The sequence below is a fragment of the Anomaloglossus baeobatrachus genome, chromosome 9 (genome assembly GCF_048569485.1).
Source record: "Anomaloglossus baeobatrachus isolate aAnoBae1 chromosome 9, aAnoBae1.hap1, whole genome shotgun sequence".
Lineage (NCBI taxonomy): Eukaryota > Metazoa > Chordata > Amphibia > Anura > Aromobatidae > Anomaloglossus > Anomaloglossus baeobatrachus.
This window is the reverse complement of record NC_134361.1, coordinates 159372483-159392717: the sequence shown is the minus strand read 5'-3', so window position 1 is coordinate 159392717 and position 20235 is coordinate 159372483. Positions and strand designations below refer to the sequence as shown.

At 45.4% G+C, this 20235-nt stretch overlaps 1 protein-coding gene across 1 annotated transcript in view; it reads right to left on the bottom strand.

Moving 5' to 3' along the window:
* Positions 1–575: 575 nt before the first annotated feature.
* LOC142250590 (rho GTPase-activating protein 6-like) overlaps positions 576–20235 on the bottom strand; it is a 194731-nt gene continuing 175071 nt past the window's right edge. The window contains exons 10-12 of the mRNA XM_075322772.1: positions 9081–9178; positions 2686–2807; positions 576–1062 (exon numbers count right to left, since the gene is read on the bottom strand). Of these exons, the coding sequence (XP_075178887.1) occupies positions 902–1062; positions 2686–2807; positions 9081–9178 (381 nt within the window). The 3' untranslated portion in view covers positions 576–901. The remainder of the gene's footprint in view (positions 1063–2685; positions 2808–9080; positions 9179–20235) is intronic.

Genomic DNA, 20235 nt, shown 5'->3' with positions numbered 1-20235 from the left:
CTGCACTAGGATAATTTACCTAAGATCTGGCTCTGGAATATACGGTAGATATTTTTGTGTAGATATTTTCTAACACCTTTTTGGCATTGTCCACCTAATACTAATACTGGGACAACTGTGCAGCAGTGCTTTTGACCAACCTAACCTTTATCCTCCACGGCTCACTTCCATTTCACGCAACATTGCGTTTATTTATATGTGGCCATGTGATCCTGTATATTATTAATACATGGGTTTGGTCAGGTTGTGGTGGGTGTTGTTATTTTAGCATGATATTTGTTACCCTTGTTTCACGCTTTGTTGCTCACTCATTATGACTGATCCATTTTCTCAACATCCTGTGCGATTAAAGTGTTTTATATCTTTTTCAATATGTAATAAATTACCATCTTTTGTAATTCTATTGGTACTGTTTCTTCTTTTTCTCTTTGTTTCTAAGATGAAGCAATACAGTTGTATAAATCTTACTTGAGTAAATGGATTTTACGACTCCAGTTTAAAGTAAAAGAATAATACATGGAAAGTTATTTTTTTTTATCATAATTTATTAATCAAAGCAAAACTAAAAACAGCAGCAGTTCTAAATGTAATATTTTACAAGTTTATATCTCGCATCTTGAAAAAAAATCTTAACTTGAAAAAAAAAAAAAAATTAAAATTGAGCTTCATACTCGTTCTCCATATCACATGGATCCAGATGACAGGCACTATGGATCTTAAGGCATAAAATGTAACAATATGCAGAGATTCTCTTATATAGACTCTGCACTAAAATAGCTGCATGCTCCTGAGAAATATGGTCAGGCTTTGTGAACTGTACAGTCGGAAAGTGCACTATAATGTGCATGAGGCCTTATTTAGCGTCGTACCAAGAATGTATTATTTACGAAAATAAGTCTTGTTATGGTGTAGGACAAGATGATCCTCGAGAAAATATTGGCAGGAAACGGGGCAGAACTGGCAGAAAACCTCGAGGGGTTGTGGCCGCTGGGAGCAGAGTCAGATCTTCCTGGGAGCGGGATGGGCGCCGCTTACACAGAGGGGCGAAGCTGTCTTGAAATCCTGTAAAGTAGCATCAGTACAATGAAACAATGGGGCAAAATAGAAGACAAGGATATTAAAGGGGTTATCCAGGACTATTTTTGTCTTAACTATGAGCCGAAGAACCATCAGCCATGGAATTGCTAACTACCTGCTTGTCTACCCAGCACCACCTCATAGTGATCACTGCTGACCGCTCCTGCCACCAATACTGCTGCTTCACATCAACAGAGCTGCTCTTCATCTTCTGCTTTGTTAATGGGGTGTGACAGCTGACAAGATGCTGATTGACAGCCGACTCCCCACAGATTGACTGCCGGCTCTCTGCTGCCTAACAGCATGACATCAGCGGTCACAGCCTGTCAGCAGAGCTGATTTTCCTCTTCGGGGCTGCTCTGTAGACTGGGCGAGACTGCTGACATGATGCTGATTGAGAGACGGCTCCCCACAGCTAGGCAGCAGGGAGCTGGCTGTCAATTAGCAACAACATCGGTAATCACGACCTGTCAGCAAAGCAGCTCTCCTCTGTTATGTAGACAGGGCATGACTGCAGATGTGATGCTAATTAACACCCAGCTCCCCGCAGTTAAGTAATGGGCAGCCGATTGTCAATCAGCATGACTTCCACAATCACACCCTGTCAACAAAGCTGCTCTTCCATCTCCGTGCTGTTCTGTAGACAGGGGGTGACTGTTGATGTGATGCTAATTGACAGCCGATTCTTCAAAGTTAGCCAATGGGGAGCCAGCTGTCAATCGGCATGACATCAGTGGTCACAACTTGTCAAGAGAGTGGAAGAGAAGCTGCTGCTTTGCTAATATGATGTCATCAAAAGCTGCAATATCGCTGATAAAGCAGGCTGTGACCACTCTGTGTCGACAGACACAACAGATCAGCTACCTGCCTGTTCTTAGATATTAAAAAGTTAAAATAGTCATAGCTGACCTCCTTAAAGGGAACCAATCACCAGGATTTTCGTATATAACCTAAAGCCAGTGCTATACTAGCACTATCAGGCTGATTCTATACATACCTGTAGTGGTCAGCTCGGATGTATAGGTTTTGAAATCCAAGAAAGTAAAGTTTATAAACTCATCTACTGCTTGAGTGACAGCAGCTGAGGATCAGATAATATCTTGGGGGTATTCATAGTTATCCCTGCCCTCTGTTAGAATTAGTATAAGTAATATACCATCGATTTAACTTTTCTCTTCCAGGACCTGTGTGAGCTCATACCCATGTAACCTAGTATCCAGCTTTGCTGCCTGAGGCCCCGCCCCTTATGGTCACATGGGTATGACTTTACACATGTCCTGGCAGTGAAAAGTTAAATCAATTGTATAATGCTAATTCTAAGATGGGGAGGGGATAACTATGAATACTCCCCCAGATATTATCTGATCCTCAGCTGCTGTCACTCAAGAAGCTGCCGATTTTATAAACTTTACTTTCTTGTATTTCAAAATCTAAACATCCGCGCTGACCACTGCAGGTATGTAGAGAATCAGCATAATAGCACCAGTATAGCATTGGCTTTAGCTTATATACGAAAATCCTGGTGATTGGTGCGCTTTAAGACCTAACTATCTCAACCTCAAAGCAATGATGGCAATGATAGACACTTTATCATTTGCTTTATTTCACCTGATCTTTCTCCAGTATTCAGCAGTTGCACTACAGTTGAAATGGCGCCATGAGAAACCAAAGACGTTGTAACGCGCATCCTCCACTGCTGGCTATCCTGTTCACTCGCACCAACCTTGCCTCTACGCAGAATAAAAGCAGATGATGATTACTACGGTATATCACTTATCTACCATTGGAAAATGTAGGGTTTTAAATACTGTGCATCTAAGTAAAGTTTAATTCTAATAATAGTGCAAATTCTAAGGATATCAAAAGCCACTGTGGCCATTACAATGCCGTATATTAGTATAAGGCTAAGACGTTTCTCACACGGCCTGATAATTGTAGGAAGTCTCGTTTCCGATTATTGGTCGGTGTAAACATGCCAGCAGTCATCCAAGCTAGACGTTTATTCATTATGTATGCATTCAAATTAATTTGTCAACACATCGCCCCATGTATGCATGGAATGTGTTGGCGATAAGATGACACTGTGATCATATTAGCGATCGTTCTGTCCCCATCACTATGAATGAGTTGAATATTGTCATTCAACGATTATTACTAGCCTGACATTGGCCAGTACACATAGTACAGACATAGATGTGTGTTGTGACTCCTTTTCGGCAATACTGCCCATTGAAAGTATGAGGTAGTCTGATGTCCTGTCATTATTAGGCTCTGTCCAACCTAGGCTTTTGTAAATAGCTATCATGTATAACACAAGCTCACCAGAAAGGAGGAAAAAGCATCTCAGTGCTTTAAAGGGAATCGGTCAGAAGGCTTTTGCTATATAATCTTAAGGGTGCTTTATACGCTGCGACATCGCTAGCGATCTCGTTAGTGATGTAACACGCCAGATCGCACATGTGACCGGCGCTACAAAATGACCTATGTGCGATCTCGGCAAATCTAATCTGCGATCTGGAATGTCACATCGCTAACGAGATGGCTAGCGATGACGCAGCATGTAAAGCACCCTTTAGAGAAGAATGATGTAGGGGCTAAGGCTATGTTCACACTAGAAAAATGATTTTTCTTAAGAAATTTCTTAAGAAATTTCTTAAGAGTGAAGGATTAGTGCACCTGCGTTAAAAAACGCACCTGCGTTTTTGCCGCGTTTTCGGTGCAATTTGGGGCGTTTTCGGTGCGTTTTTACCGCTGGTTGCTCCCTGCGTTATTGTGCCAATTATCTATGGCAAAAAACGCAGTTAGCTGCAGAAAAGAAGTGACATGCTCATTCTTTTTCTTAAGAAAATCTACTGAAAGAATTTTCTTAAGAAAAAAACGCAGTGTGTGCACAGCTAATTTTTTTTGCCATAGGTTTTGCTGGGGAATGTCTGCAGAAAGGTTACAAGAATTTCTCAAGAAATTTCTGCAGCAAAAACGGACCCAAAACGCAGGTAAAAAACGCAGTGTGTGAACATAGCCTTATAGTTTAATTCCAGTGACATCACTTTCTGGACTGTTACTGTTTCAATAAAGCTAGTATTTTTCAGCAGAAGATTTACACTACAGGACTAGATGTCCGGTGTCTCAAAAAACACCAAAAAGGAGCCGAAACAAATGATATGTGCACACACAGAATGTGGTGAGCCTTCCTCATGAAGATGGCTGCAGCCAAGGTGCAAGATGCTGATGTCACAGCCACTCAACCTCCACACTAGGGGGGAGGGGCGGCTGCTTAGCATAAGACATGCACACTAATAAGGCTTGCACTGGGAGCCCATCATATAATGAGTGAAATGCACAGTGTCTGAACTGTGACCTATAAATGACGCCAGAAACCCAGGTCAGGCGGGCTAAACAGCACTATATAGGTGCATCTCGCAGCACGGATACACGAGACGCACAGTGTCTGAATAATGGCCTATAAATGACGCACAATGTGGCGCCCTGGACAAGCCAGGGGCCACAGAGCACAACACCCACACACCCCACACTCCCAGCAGGCACACCAAAGCCAAAACACAAAACCCTTGTTGCCTTCCTGATGATCACACCAGGGGGTGGGCCAGGCGGTTGGTCCTGCCCACCGAGGAGTTCACAGTCCTGGAGGCGGGAAAACCAGGCAGATAGAGTTGAGAAGTGAAAGTGAGCAGAAGGAAGTAGTAGTCGAGCAGCCTGAAGTTGGTCCGGGTGTGCGGCCCGGACAGATCAGCAAGGTTGGCGGACGGTGGTGACCGTCTGCAGGAGTGGCCGATTGGAGTCTACCGTAAGGACCGTGGACGGGCGGTGGCCCGGCGGTACCGGACCGGTACACAAAGAGAAGCCAGCACCATCTGACAGGGGCTTTTCGGACCCCGGCAAGGCTAGGAGTCGCCGTGAATTTGCCGAATCCGTTAGTGAAGGGGACCTCCTGGGTTTCCAAACAGTCAAGTCCCGACAGAAGGCAACAGTCCAACCGAGTGAGAGAGACACCGCCACCGCCAAGGCAACCGTTTCTCAGGGCCAGCGCCTGCGGGCAAAAGGGGCTCCTCCGGCCCATATCCAAGCCGGGGAGCGGGTTACCGGTGGGAACCCATTGGAACCGTACAGACATCTTAGGTGCAGGGAAAGGCAGTTGACACCAACCTGCTGGGAGCAACAACACCGCAGCCGTCTGTGGGACCCGTCCATCCAGCCGTGTGTTTTACCGAGAACTGTGTCTTCATCATTGGGCTGAGTACCACCGTGCCGTGCGGCACAGCGCTGCCCCCCTGCGACCCTGCACCTCGCCAGGCCCCGTAACCTGCCTGCCATCCGTCCCTACCCCATCACCGGGCCCTGGGACAACCAACCCCCTACCCACGGAGGGGAGAAATAACAACAAAGCTGCTCCCAGTCACCACTCCCGGGATCCCCGTCTAGAGCAGCGGTGGTGTCACCAAAATCACCACAACCGTGGGTGGCGTCACGGACAATATCCATAATCAAAACCCCCACAACAAATCAAATCCCCTTTTCACTCACGGGCGAGGAGCACCGCTCGAGTCCCCGGGATCCGGCCCACCGCTCGAGCCACCACCGAGCAGTAGCACCAGCGGCCGGACCCGAGCAGTGGGAGAGCGCAGCGTCCCCTCCTCCGCCCGCGACACACAACACCAGATCCTGGCGGGTCAGTTAGCACTATGAGTACATAACACATGACAGGCTCACCATTTAACCACCTGAATTCAAAAGGTCCACACACATCCTGCAAAAATGGATAAAATGTGCCATACCTCAAATAGTGAGATATTAGTTTATATTTTGGCCCAAAATATGTAAGCTCGCAATCCGTTCGTCAAGGATTCTCACACTTGCAAGTCCCTACACTGAATAAGTTAGAAAAACCACAAAGAACTATATCAAAAAAACACCAAAAAGGAGCCAAGACAAATGATATGTGCACACACAGAATGTGGTGAGCCTTCCTCATAAAGATGGCTGCAGCCAAGGTGCAAGATGCTGATGTCACAGCCACTCAACCTCCACACTAGGGGGGAGGGGCGGCTGCTTAGCATAAGACATGCACACTCATAAGCCTTGCACTGGGAGCCCATCATATAATGAGTGAAATGCACAGTGTCTGAACTGTAACCTATAAATGACGCCAGAAACCCAGGTCAGGCGGGCTAAACAGCAATATATAGGTGCATCTCGCACGGATACAAGAGACGCACAGTGTCTGAATAATGGCCTATAAATGACCCACAACACCAGGTCCAGGCGGGTCAGTTAGCACGATGAGTACATAACACATGACAGGCTCACCATTAACCACCTGAATTCAAAAGGTCCACACACATCCTGCAAAAATGGATAAAATGTGCCATACCTCAAATAGTGAGATATTAGTTTATAGTTTGGCCCAAAATATGTAAGCTCGCAATCCGTTCGTCAAGGATTCTCACACTTGCGAGTCCCTACACTGAATAAATATGTCCGGTGTCTCCTAGTCTAACCCCGCTCCTACCACTAACTTTTTTTTGTCAATATACAGTGTACACAGAAAGCTGCCAATGATGTGGGCGAGGTTATAAAGACACTAAGCATTCAGAGAACTGGTAGAGCTGCAGCAGAGAAATCATAGCAAGCAGCATAGCAAGTGACACTTTGCTGGAATGAGAGCCTCAGCCCCTACAGTATGCTGCTTTCAGGTTACATAGCAAAAACTTGCTGACAGATTCCCTCTAAAGGGTTATTTGAGATTACAAAAAGGGTCTTTTCTGCATGCACAGTGCCACTTTTGTCCATAAGCAGCATCTGGTATTGTGTCTGAAGACTATTTAATTAAAGGAGACCTGTCACCAGATTTGGTGACTATAAGCTGCAGCCACCACCAGTAAACCCTTAAATACCGTGTTTTTCCAAAAATAAGACCTCCCCCCAAAAAAAGCCCTAGCAGGGATTTTCAGCATTTTCGGAGAAAGGCTTAAATATAAGCTCTCCCCCGAAAATAAGCCCTAGTCCCGGATCAATAATGAAGTGTCCGTGCAGCTAAAAAAGTTCCAGATACTGCAGGACACTGCATTATTGACAGCGGCACCCGGCAATCACTCACCAGACGCCGAGCAGCAGGACCTGCAGTGATCGCACACCCGCACTCATCAGCTCTCACACACACACACACACACACATACACACAAAATCAGATCTCACACACACACACCAGATCTCACACACAAACATCGGATCGCACACATAGTCAGATCGCACACACAAACATCGGATTACACGCAAACATCAAATCACACACACACAAACATCGGATCGCACACACATCGGATCGCACACACATCGGATTGCATACACACTCACCTCATCCAGCGACACCGATCTCTTCTCGCCGGGAGAATCCTGAGAGGCAGTGTGGTGCAGCGTGACGAACAGGACCTACGGACGGACACGTGACTTGCTCTCATTCCCTGCTGCCGTAAGTGCTGGATGTGATGTGTGTGTGTTTGTGTGTGTGTGTGATCTGCTGTGTGTGTCTGAAATCGGCTGTGTGTATCTGCGATCGGCTGTGTTTTTCTGCGATCGGCTGTGTGTGTCTGCGTTCGGCTGTGTGTGCCTGTGATCGGCTGTGTGTGCCTGTGATAGGATGTGTGTATCTGTGATCGGCTGTGTGTGCCTGCGATCGGATGTGTGTATCTGTGATTGGCTGTGTGTGCCTGTGATCTGCTGTGTGTGATCTGCTGTGTATATCTGCGATCTGCTGTGTGTGTGTGCCTGTGATCGGCTGTGTGTATCTCTGATCGGCTGTGTGTATCTGTGATCGGCTGCGTGTGTGTGTGTGTGTGTGAGATCTGCTGTGTGTGATCTTCTGTGTGTGTCTGGGATCTTCTGTGTGTGTCAGCTAGCAGCAGGGTAGGACGGCGTGCAGCACCGACCGGAGATCACAGGAGGACCTTGGAACCACGCAGACGTCCTGGTCTGGTGAGTATGAGTCTCCTGGGAAGTGGGGGAGGTCTGCTATTTTGGGGGTAAACTTACCACCAACCGTGTTTCTCCAAGAATAAGACCTCCTCCAAAAATAAGAAATAAGCCCTAGTGCTTTTTTGGGGGGCAAAAAAAATGTAAGGCAGTGTCTTATGTTTGGAAAAACACGGTACAGCATTCCAGAATACTGTATATAAAAGCCCAGACCGTTCTATGTAACGTAAAAAAAACACTTTTATAACACTCACCCAGGGGGGTGGTCCGGTCTGATAGGTGTCGCTGGTCTCGGGCCCGGCACCTCCTCTATGTGGTGATCTCCGTCCTTCTATCCCGCCCAGTGTGGATAATATGATCTATGTCATCCACACAGGTCAGCATTACGGCCCTGTATAGGCGCACTTTGATCTGCTCTGCTGAGGTCAGCTCAAAGTACTGTAATACGCGAGCGCGCGGAAAGGTTAAAGACTGCCTGCACATGTGCACTACAATACGTTGATCTGCCCTCAGCAAGGCGGATCATAGTGCACCTGCGCAGGATCGCAATGCTGGCCGGGCGGAATACAAGGAGGACAGAGATCACACAACATGAAGGAGGCGCGGGACCAGAGAGCAGTGACACCCATCGAACCAGACCGCCACCTAGGTGAGTATAATAAAAGTGTTTTTTATGTTCTACACAGCGGCCTGGGCTCTTATATACAGCATATTAGAATGCTGTATATAAGAGCCGCCTGGTGGTGGCCACAGCTTATATGGCCAAATCTGGTGACAGGTTCCCATTAAGCTCTGCTACAATCGCTGAAAAGACAACCGTTTTTCTAGTATGCAGCCAAGGGCATTGCAAAAAATATTGCATGGAGTATGCGTCCTGCATGGTTCTATGCCTATGGTTGAGTAAAAATATAAGTAAATGTGGATATACGAGGCTAGGGAAGGTATTTTTCACCATCTCTCATACATTTGTTTATCTAATTGATATGTGTGTTCTTCAATCATGATTTGCCACTTACTGACAGCCCGCAGATTTTTGACGTAACAGATAGTCGACAACTTCTGGATCAGTCTTCAGCATACTCATTATAATGTCACTGTGCATTTGGGAAGGAATCTGCAAAAGAGAAGAAATTGTTTTTACAACCTGTCAAATGGCACAACACAAGGCTGCCCACTATCGTCACTGATAGTCACCATTATTATGGAACCATTGGCATCTATCAGGCAGGCTGAGGTATACCCGGTCTAAGAATAAGCTATGTGATTGGTCTGCATGCAGATGATATTCTCATTAGTGACATCACAGACTACGACTTTTCCAAGTATACTAGATGTATTGGACACTAAGCAAATGTACTACTACAAATTAAATAATAGTAAATCATGAATACTCCCATCCCATAATATTTAGTCTATGAGAAAACATGAGGCAAACAGATTTACTTCATATTTAGGAATCCACTTACTCTGGACCACGTGGCTAGCGTCAATATAATGGATTTACTTGAGCATCTCAAACTACTAATCCAAAATTGATTCCGATATTTACTTATCCTTGACTGGTAAGAATGCAGTTAATGCCCAAAATACCTTATTATTTTAGTACCATTCCTCTCAATAGCTCTGTCTTTTACTTCTGAAATACAAAATGTTCTGCTTAAAGGGGTTATCGACTATTCAGGCAACCCTTTTTTAATCAGTATGTTTAACAACACCTATACTCACCACCGGTGCCAGTGCCATTCCAGCAGTGTCAGCAATATCTCTCCTGGGGCTCACGTGACATTATGTCATGTAATCCCTGTGGTCAATCAACAGCTACTTTGGACAAATAAGACATCTGGAGGGGAGTTGTGGTTCTCTCCCTTCCTCCTGATTTTTAATTGTTACGAAGGAGGGGATAGTAAAGCAGCCGCTGATTGACCGCATTACATTATGTCATATGAGGTCTGGAAGAGCCAGTGCTGACATCGGCACCGGACGTGAGTATAAATTATAGTTGCTGTTATTTTACAAGGAAGAAATATACTGATTGAGAAGGGGTTGTCAGTTTCTTATCCCATTCAAATAAATCTACTCATCTTAGGGATAGTTGAAGTTTTCAGGGTTGTCTGAGTACTTGACAACTCTTTTATAGGGGTTATCCAGTCTTAAGCTACAAGTCTGCAGTCACTCTATGTGTCACTCTACACTGTGTGCAGAATTATTAGGCAAATAAGAATTTTGATCACATGATACTTTTTATACATGTTGTCCTACTCCAAGCTGTATAGGCTTGAGAGCCAACTGACAATTAAGTAAATCAGGTGATGTGCATCTCTGTAATGAGGAGGGGTGTGGTGTAATGCCATCAACACCATATATAAGGTGTGCTTAATCATTAGGCAACTTCCTTTCCTTTGGCAAAATGAGTCAGAAGAGAGATTTGACGGGCTCTGAAAAGTCCAAAATTGTGAGATGTCTTGCAGAGGGATGCAGCAGTCTTGAAATCGTCAAACTTTTGAAGCGTGATCACCGAATAATCAAGTGTCTCATGGCAAATAGCCAACAGGGTCGCAAGAAGCGTGTTGGGCAAAAAAGGTGCAAAATAACTGCCCATGAATTGAGGAAAATCAAGTGTGAAGCTGTCAAGATGCCATTTGCCACCAGTTTAGCCATATTTCAGAGCTGCAACGTTACTGGAGTATCAAAAAGCACAAGGTGTGCCATACTCAAGGACATGGCCAAGGTAAGGAAGGCTGAAAAATGGCCACCTTTGAACAAGAAACATAAGATAAAACATCAAGACTGGGCCCATAAATATCTTAAGACTGATTTTTCAAAGGTTTTATGGACTGATGAAATGAGAGTGACTCTTGATGGGCCAGATGGATGGGCCAGAGTCTTGATCCGTAAAGGGCAGAGAACTCCACTCTGACTCAGACGCCAGAAAGGTGGAGGTGGGGTACTGGTATGAGCTGGTATCATCAAAGATGAACTTGTGGGAACTTTTCGGGTTGAGGATGGAGTGAAGCTCAATTCCTAGACCTACTGCCAGTTTCTGGAAGACAACTTCTTCAAGCATTTTCATGCAGGACAATGCTCCATCACATGCATCCAACTACTCCACAGTGTGGCTGGCCAGTAAAGGTCTAAAAGATGAAAAAATAATGACATGACCCCCTTGTTCACCTGATCTGAACCCCATAGAGAACCTGTGGTCCCTCATAAAATGTGAGATCTACAGGGAGGGAAAACAGTACACCTCTCGGAATAGTGTCTGGGAGACTGTGGTGGCTGCTGCACACAATGTTGATCGTAAACAGATCAAGCAACTGACAGAATCTATGGATGGTAAGCTGTTGAGTGTCATCATCAAGAAAAGTGGCTATATTGGCCACTAATTTTTTGGGGTTTTGTTTTTGCTTGTCAGAAATGTTTATTTCTAAATTTTGTGCAGTTATATTGGTTTACCTGGTGAAAATTAGCAATTGAGATGGGAATATATTTGGTTTTTATTAAGTTGCCTAATAATTCTGCACAGTAATAGTTACCTGCAAAAACAGATATCCTCCTAAAATAGCCAAATCTAAAAAAAAACACTCCAACTTCCAAACATACTAAGCTTTGATATTTATGAGTCTTTTGGGTTGAATGAGATCATAGTTGTTGATCAATAAAACAAAAATCCTCTAAAATACAACTTGCCTAATAATTCTGCACACAGTGTATGTGACTGCAGATTTGTGAATTCTCTCATCACACATACTGCGCACTGAGAGGATTCTCTGATGCCAGGATGCAGTCATGTGACCACAAGTATGTGATTTGCATATATATGGTCACGTGCCGACTAGAGGTGCACGGCCTCGCCTAATGCAAGTGTATTGAGAGAAGCCGGACACAGTCAAGTTACATATGTTCAGTCACAACAATGGAGAATCCTCACAGCACACAGTGCGCGCGATGTGAGGATTCGCAAGTCTGCAGTCACATAGAGTAACACAGAGGGACTGGAGACTTGTAGCTCCAGAACGGAAAACACCTTTACATTCATTTAGGTGAAAAAGAAAGTCTTAAAGGATTAATGACCACATGCTTCAAGAGGCAGAATGGGGGGATCCTAATATAAACAATTGTGTGCTACAATGCTAGTTTGCAAATCCTGATACTTTATGACAATGTGTTGCAATGTGCAAATATTCCTTTAAGATAATTATTAGAACAGCTCTGATAAGAATAATTCTAGGGTGGTCCTTCCCAAACTATATGTATGAGGTCAGTATGGAATAAAGTTATTGAATCCGAAAAGATTATATGACTGCACTATCACCCTTCCTTCATTGAGCTGTTTATCGCACTGGATACCCTTACTGGATACCCTTATTAGGCTATGTGTCCACGGGAGCTCAAACCTGGGGATTTTGCCATGGAAAATCTGCGGATTTATCTGTATTTTCTAGATAAATCTGCAGGTTTTAGCAAGTACAGACACTCCCCATGTTACCCTGTGGGACATGGGGAGTGCTGTGTCCATGCTGCGGTATGTGCGGCTGCGGAATATGCTGTGGATGTCCCGCAGCCGCACATAACTGCATGTCAATTATTCCTGCGGAAATACCTGCGGAAATCCCAACCCTCCACTATGGAGATAGAGTCGCACGAATGTCCGCAGGTTTTCCACAGCTATTTTGAGGATATATCTGCAGGTACAGAGTCCCGTGGGCACATAGCCTTAGGATCTGCCTGGGTTGTAAAGGGTTTCGCCTCCATACAAGATCTTATTGAACAATCAATTCTCTACTCATTCCATTGTTAACAAAATAAATACAATATTCCTAAAAGGCAGTTTTACAAATATCTACAAATACTTTCTCCTGTCCCATCAGAGAAATATTTCTCCAGTGCTTCCCTTTCTATATATCAATGGTTTAAAGGGAATTTGTCACCAGATTTTTGTTATGTATTATGACAGCGGCATGATGTAGGGACAAGGACCCTGATTCGAGCAATGTAAAACTTATTTTACTGAGAGCAGCAGTTGTAATAAAATCCTGGAGATGAATTCTGCTGCATATGTAGCAGACCTCCCAATGCTGAGCAGTGTATAACCCTGCCTACGCTACTAATTGACAGCTTTCTGTGTACACTGTATATTAACAAAAAGCAGCTTTTCAGTGGTGGGAGTAGGGTTGCACAAAGCAGTTGACTAGAAGGCAGGAGACACCTAGTCCTTTTGTCAAACAGTGTTTGGCTCTAACAAACACTCACCGAGTGTCATTGCAGCATCTGACGCTGTTTACACTGCAGAATGACACTTCACACTATGACTTCTCTGTTGCTTCTAAGTTACACAGACAGGCTTGGGTATCGACCAGCTGTGAGCTCATTAATGATTGGACTTGCAGGAGTTAATCTCTGCTAGCCTGCAGATTACCTCTTGGATCAAATGTTGTGGAAGACCTATCACAGTTATTCCCTGCATTTTTAAGATAGTGGAGCTTGTTTCCCCATGCCGACTATAGCTTTTGCTAAACCGGTTCTTGTGCTGTTAAGTTCCAGTTGCTGGTGATTTATTGGGTGCTGCTTGGTGTGCTGTGGAAATACTCTCGTAATCTGGTTATTTCCTCCATGCTCTTATTTCCTCCTTATCACGTATCGTCTTATATCTCCATGTGTGCTAGCTGTGTGATAGTGTTTTTGATTTCCCCATTTGTCTATATCTGTGGGTTCAACCACTCCTGTCCTAGTCCTCCCCTGGGTTGAGGGAGTGGAGGTATAAGATCAGGGCTTGCCAGGGGCAGGAAAAGGAAGACGGCCCAGACATCCTGACCGCTAGAGGTATCTCTGGGATTAGGGACAGCTACTCTGAGGGCCAGTCTAGGAGTTCACTGTAAATCCCCTTGCACCCCATAACACCTTTAGTGATAATCTCCTGCTGATAAAACATTGATTTTATTGAAACAGAAAAACAAACCCTAGTAAATTAAATATTGCTGAAATCAGGGTCACATCTCCTACATCAAGTTGCTCTCATAATCCATAGTAAAATTATGGTTACAGATTCCCTTTAAGGATTCAGGTCAGACTTATCTTTTTTTTTTTAAACATATTTTATTTGATGTCAGCAAGCACATATCATCAACAAGAGAACATATTTTTACATTCCATAAAATTTCTTCGGATCGTACAATGCTTCTGTTACATCATTTTCTTTTTCATTGTTACAACAATTTCATCTCCATAGAATTATCTTAACAATAATTTACTTTAACTTAACAAACGAACATATTTGTTCCCTTCAGTTGGTCCTTTGGATGCTCCCTACCTTCAGTGTCCCTAGTGTCCCTGCAATGTCTTCCACACAATACCAAGCCGTGTGTTCAAATGCTTTAATTAACTGGGTGATTTCCGTCTGTGTGAAGCTTTGCTCAATAAATGTTCTCCACTTTTTGAAGAATCTTTTAGTGGACTTCTCCTTATGTTTCTCTGAATCCAGTTTGTCGTACATCATTATTGTTTTTAGGGTATCAACTATTTCTGTATTTCTCGGAGTCTGTCTTATCAGCCAATTCCTAAGTAGGCATTTCTTGACTACAAGCAATACTACGTGTATTACACCTGGAATGTGAGCACTTGCTCTCTCAGTTTCCGTTGGGGCTTCTATACAGTGAAACAAACAGGCCTCAGGGGTGACTGGTATAACTACTTTCCAAATCCTCAATATGTACGCCACCGCTTCCTCCCATACCCATAGCTGCTATGTGGTATATTAAAGGCGTAAATTGCGTTGTGTACTAGCTTAAATTGCATCTCCCTCCATTGTTCATTTATCATTACTTTCTTAACAGATTCCAACCCCCTTAGAATTTCATCATAGATGTCCGGATCGCCTAGAGCAGTCTCCCAGGTTTTATATATTTGCTCTTTCCAGGGGCCCTGTACTTGATCTCTCAATTGTTGGTACATGATCGAAAGGGATTCATGTCCCGCTCCCTGACCAATCAACACATCAAACCTTCTTCTCAGCCTTCCCGACCTCTTTTACCACTGATGTGTAATGTGTTATTTGTAAATATTGTAGGTAATGGTGATTTTCCATGTTAAATTTTTCCGATACCTCCGCCCAGCTCAGAACTCTCCCCTCCTCCGTTTTCAGTAAATCACCCAACCTCTGTATCCCCCTCTGCTTCCATCCTTGAAATAATTTGTTTTGAGACCCTTGAATAAAATTTGGCTCCTCCCACAACGGGGTAAATTTTGACAGACAATAAGAGAGTCTATACAGTTTTCTCAGTGCTCTCCAGGCCCTCACCGTGTCCTTTATTAAACAGCTCTGTTTCACGTACGTTGGTATTTTATCTAGCTTCATATGTAATACCGCTACCAGGTTAGAAGGGCTTGTTAGCTCCCTCTCCAGCTGAACGTTAGAAAAGAAGGTTGTCCCATTGATCCAGTCTTTTATATGTCTGGCAAGCGCCGCTAAGTTGTACAATGTAATCATGGGCATTTGTACCCCTCCGTCTTTTTTCTGTAGACACAGCTTTGAGTAGGATACTCTTGGTCTCTTTCCCTGCCATAAACATTTCACAAACGCTTTTTGCAACTTGTTGATATCGGTGTGTTTCAGCAGTAAGGGAATAGTTTGTAGAGGATAGAGCAAGCGGGAGAAGCTGATCATCTTTATCAGATGTGCTCTGCCAAACAGGGACAGGGAAAGATTTTTCCACCTGTCTAGCTCTTTAGTTATTTTTTCAATTAGGTGTGGATAGTTAAGTCTATATAATGACATTGAGTCTCTGCCTATTTTAATTCCTAAATAAGTGCAGACTTATCTTTAAAGGAAACCAGAAGAAATGTTACATAAAAATCAATACAAGTATGACTTAATATATAATACTCAAAAAATAATCTTTTTTAATGATAATTAGCAGGGCACACACAAAAATATCACAAATAGACAAATTAAAATTAGGAGGTTGGGGCAAGTCAAGCAATTGTGTAATAAACTCAAACAGTGTAAACAATTAATGGTTGGAATCAGATTTTGGCCAAACTTTCTCAAAGTTTGGCTAAAAGCAGTAAATAATATAAAAAAGATCTCTAAATAGATGAATTATGAAAAATAGATGAATAGAAGCTGTTGAAAATCTTCAACTCTTCTGGTACTTGACACCAGTGTGTTTATATCATCTATGACGACACATGCTGGAGGCAGTGTAGCCGGAGAGGTACGTCATGATGGACATAGCAAAGCGGTATATGATATCCCTTTGGGAAAGTCATCGTTCAATATATTTCTGATCTGGTGGAATCAGTGACTGAACCTAATCCTGCATTTGCTACTAGATATCCAGCCAGACAATATTCTACATGAGTTTAGATGGCCCGGAGGTCATATACTTATAGTGTCTAGATATATTGCCAAGCTTGGAAAAACGCCAATGCTCTGTCAGAAGTGTTAAACACAGACTTCCTTCAAGTTCAATTTGTATTACACTTTGCAACTTCTACCGGAAATAGAAAGATTTGTTTAGATACATGGTTTTCTTGGACTGGGCTTCCACACATACTCACACTTTTTCATAAGTATTTTAGTTTTAAAGTGATAGTTCCATGATGGGGCTACTCGCTCAGCTTGCTGTTTAAAGGGGACCTGTCACCAGATTTGGTGACTATAAGCTGCGGCCATCACCAGTGGGCTCTTATATACAACATTCTAACACGCTGTGAATAAGAGCCCAGGCCGCTATATAGAATGTAAAAATCACTTTATAATACTCACCTAAACAGTCAGTGCGGTGCAGACTATTCAGATGGGTGGCTCTATTCTCCGGGTTGGCACCTCCTCTTTCAGCCATCTTTGTCCTCCTCCTTCAGAAGCCTGGGTGCATGAAGCATCCTACGCCATCCATACTGGCTGGCATTGAGGTCCCGTACAGGCGCACTGTGATGCCCCTGGACTAGTCAGGGCATCACAGGGGACTGCACGCTCTTTATTCTTAGTGCAGGTCTCAACCCCTCTTGGTTCTGGGTTCCCAACTTGTAGTACTGCCTCCATCAGCATCCAAAAATCCCAATCCCACCTCACATCACACCCTGTCAGGCACACCAGTGCGCTGCTAAGCTGGAATAGGGCCGCCCACTTAGGGGCAAGCAGGGAGATGACAAGTGAGTTGAGTGGTAGCCCTAGAGCAGAGAGGAGCTAGGGGGGAGCTTATGGCTCCCAGGGAGGAGAAGATTGGGATGCAGTTATTGGTCTGGACCCGGAGAAGTCAGAGACCCGATCGCGGGATATTGGGACTGGGTGCCTGACTTAGTCTCGGAGGACGGTCAGCAGAAAGTACAATAGCCGGTCTGGAACTGAAAACACGGCGGGGTACTGGACCCTAGGTCGGGCAGAAGCTTCAAGCAAACTGGCAATTAACCTGTGGAGCATAGGGCCTTTATGGACTGTCGCCACGAAGCTCAGAGATCGGGGGCACTAGCGCAACGAGGGGGATAGAGCTTTCTAACCAAAGCAGCCCACTGAAATGCCAAGCGTGAGCTCCTGAGAGCACAGCTTCTTCACTCAAAAAGTGGGGAGCGGGGCCCGGATGGCTTTAAGATTACAGGCCACTTGGACACTACTAAAATTTGTCCACAGAGGCAGGCTCTGGACCATCAGGCAGTACTGTGGAGGACGGATACCCGGACGAGCTACCCCAAGAGGGCAGCGGCACCCAGAGACTTGGTTTACCACATTGTCAGCGTTTGCTTTTCATCTGAGTGAGTACCTGATTACCCCCCTGCTTCCAGTGAGCCTGTGCTCCCCTGCACCCCACCATACAGAGTCCCGGGGCCTTCCCTACCCGTGGAGGGTAACGTCATCTGGCTACCCCCATTCCATCACCCCCGGGTACTCCTATTGGCAGCGGTGGTACTTCCCGTTACCGCACATTACGGGTGGCGTCACAAACTATTTACCGCCTATAAATAATCCTCCCATTACATTTAGAGTGGCCCCAAGCCCCCGAGTCCAGAGACCCTCGAGCCACGAGTAACCACCTCCCGAATCCGAGCGGTTTGACCGCTGCAGGAGCGGCATACCTCTAAATTTCTGGCATCACAAACAGGATACGGACTGGGCCCACTAACCTGGGTGACGTGTGCCTTGAAAATGCAAGCTGCGGTGTCAAAAATCCCATTCCCGCCATTTTCCACCATCTTTGGTGCCAAAACACCATCTTCCAGACCAAAATCGCACAAAGCTGAAGCCTCGCCCTTGTCCTGAGAGTGCAGCTGGAACCGGAAGTTCCCAGGGTTCCCCAGTGCGTAAGTGAGTGGCTGGCGAAAACCAAGGGGGCGTGACAGGATGTAGCAGCGGCAGTGGAGCAGGGACGCCAGGACTCTGCCATAAAGTTCCTGGACACCGGAGAGGCAAGATGGCGGAAGCACGGGACTGGTCACCAGAGCGCGCTGCTCCAGGGACTGCGACCTGGATTGAACAAGAGACCGAGCAGCTCTGCAGGAGGATGCAGATGCAGTTCCTCTATATCCTGGACCATTGGAAGGAAGAGATGAGGAGCCTGGCAGTGGCGGTGCAAGCCCGTGAGATAGAAGTTCCATGCGAGGAGCGGGTAAGCGGCTACCCAGTCCAGGTTGACCCGGCCTACCCAACGGCAGGTTTTAACCGCACATAGAGGTAACATTTGGTTAGGGACTCCATAAATAAGAGATTACTGTGAAGTTGGTTATGAGGCAGTAATGAATTGATCAATACATTAGCTTTCAAATAATCCTCAGCAGTTATGCAATGTCACATTTCAATTTTTTCAATTTTTCATATGGCTAATTGTATTTTTCATTCCTTATGTATTATAAAGCAGTTATGCTTGTTCATATTTCTCTGAATTTGGTGTGCAGCTTTCACTTCATATAGATTGTGTATTTTTTGGCTGGCACCCTGTTCACATTTATAATGGTGTTCCAGCAGTCTTTTTGATTGTTATTGACCCGGCCTACCAGGCCGCGGGATCCGGTCTGCCCCCGCCTGCTGCAAGCATCCGACCACTGTCACCCTCGCCCTTGGCGGACGCCGAGCTGCTACCCCTAACACCGGCAGCGGAACCTCCAGTCCCAGTGTATGAAGCAGAGGCTGCAGAACCCCTGACCTTACCACCTGACCAGGCCGCGACAGAGCTTGTCCCAACACCGGCCTGACCAGACACGGCCGCATCACCGGGCCCGTACCCCAATACGGAGCACCCGGACTCTGCAACCCCGGCTGCTGAACAGCCAGTTTCTCTACCCACCATGGCAGAGGTGGAGCCTGTGGAGATGCCAGCTCCGCCGCGCGGCATCCCGGCAGCTGCCGGGGCCTCAGGAGTCCACTTACAACCGATGCCAGTGAGGCAGGCGAGGCCGGATGATGACGCCCCTTACTGGGAAAGACAACAACAAAAGTTACACTTTGAGATCACTACAAGGGAACTGCGACGACAGGAGATTGCTGCCCGCACCAATCAAGAAAAGGAGCACCTGAGGAATGCCACCTTTCGTGTCAGAGGGCCACGGTGCCGTGGCCTGGTTGAGCGTTTTGACTCCATTAAGGGATGGGGGTTCATTACGGAGGCAGGCCTCATGGCTGGGATTTTCATGTCCTTAACAGACGTTGCAGAGCACCTCCCCAGGGGGCACCCTGGGCGGAAGCTGGAGCCGGGAGCCATGGTGTCTTATACTCTGGTACGCCCTGGAAGTGAATAAATACGTGATAAGTGATGAAAAGATCCTGCCAGTTTCTGTGGTACGTAACCACAAGGAGTCGTGGTCATGGGACCCGGCTATCTAGTCCATGTGCCAATATGTCAATCTCACTATGGATATAGTGGATGCTGTGAAAAATGAACATGATGCCACAAGGCAAAAATTTTTCAAGTTACATCGCCATGTTGTGTTATACGCTAAAATGCTGAGTGAGACAAAAAATTTCTGGAAGATTTAAGGCCGCTTTACACGCTGCAATATCGTTACCGATATCGCTAGCGTGCGTTCCCGCCCCCGTCACGGGCAAATCACTGCTCGTGGCGCACAACATCGCTCGGACCCGTCACTACTTACCTGCCTAGCGACGTCACTGTGACCGGTGAACCGCCTCCTTTCTAAGGAGGCGGTTCGTTCGGCGTCACAGCAACGTCACTAAGCGACCACCCA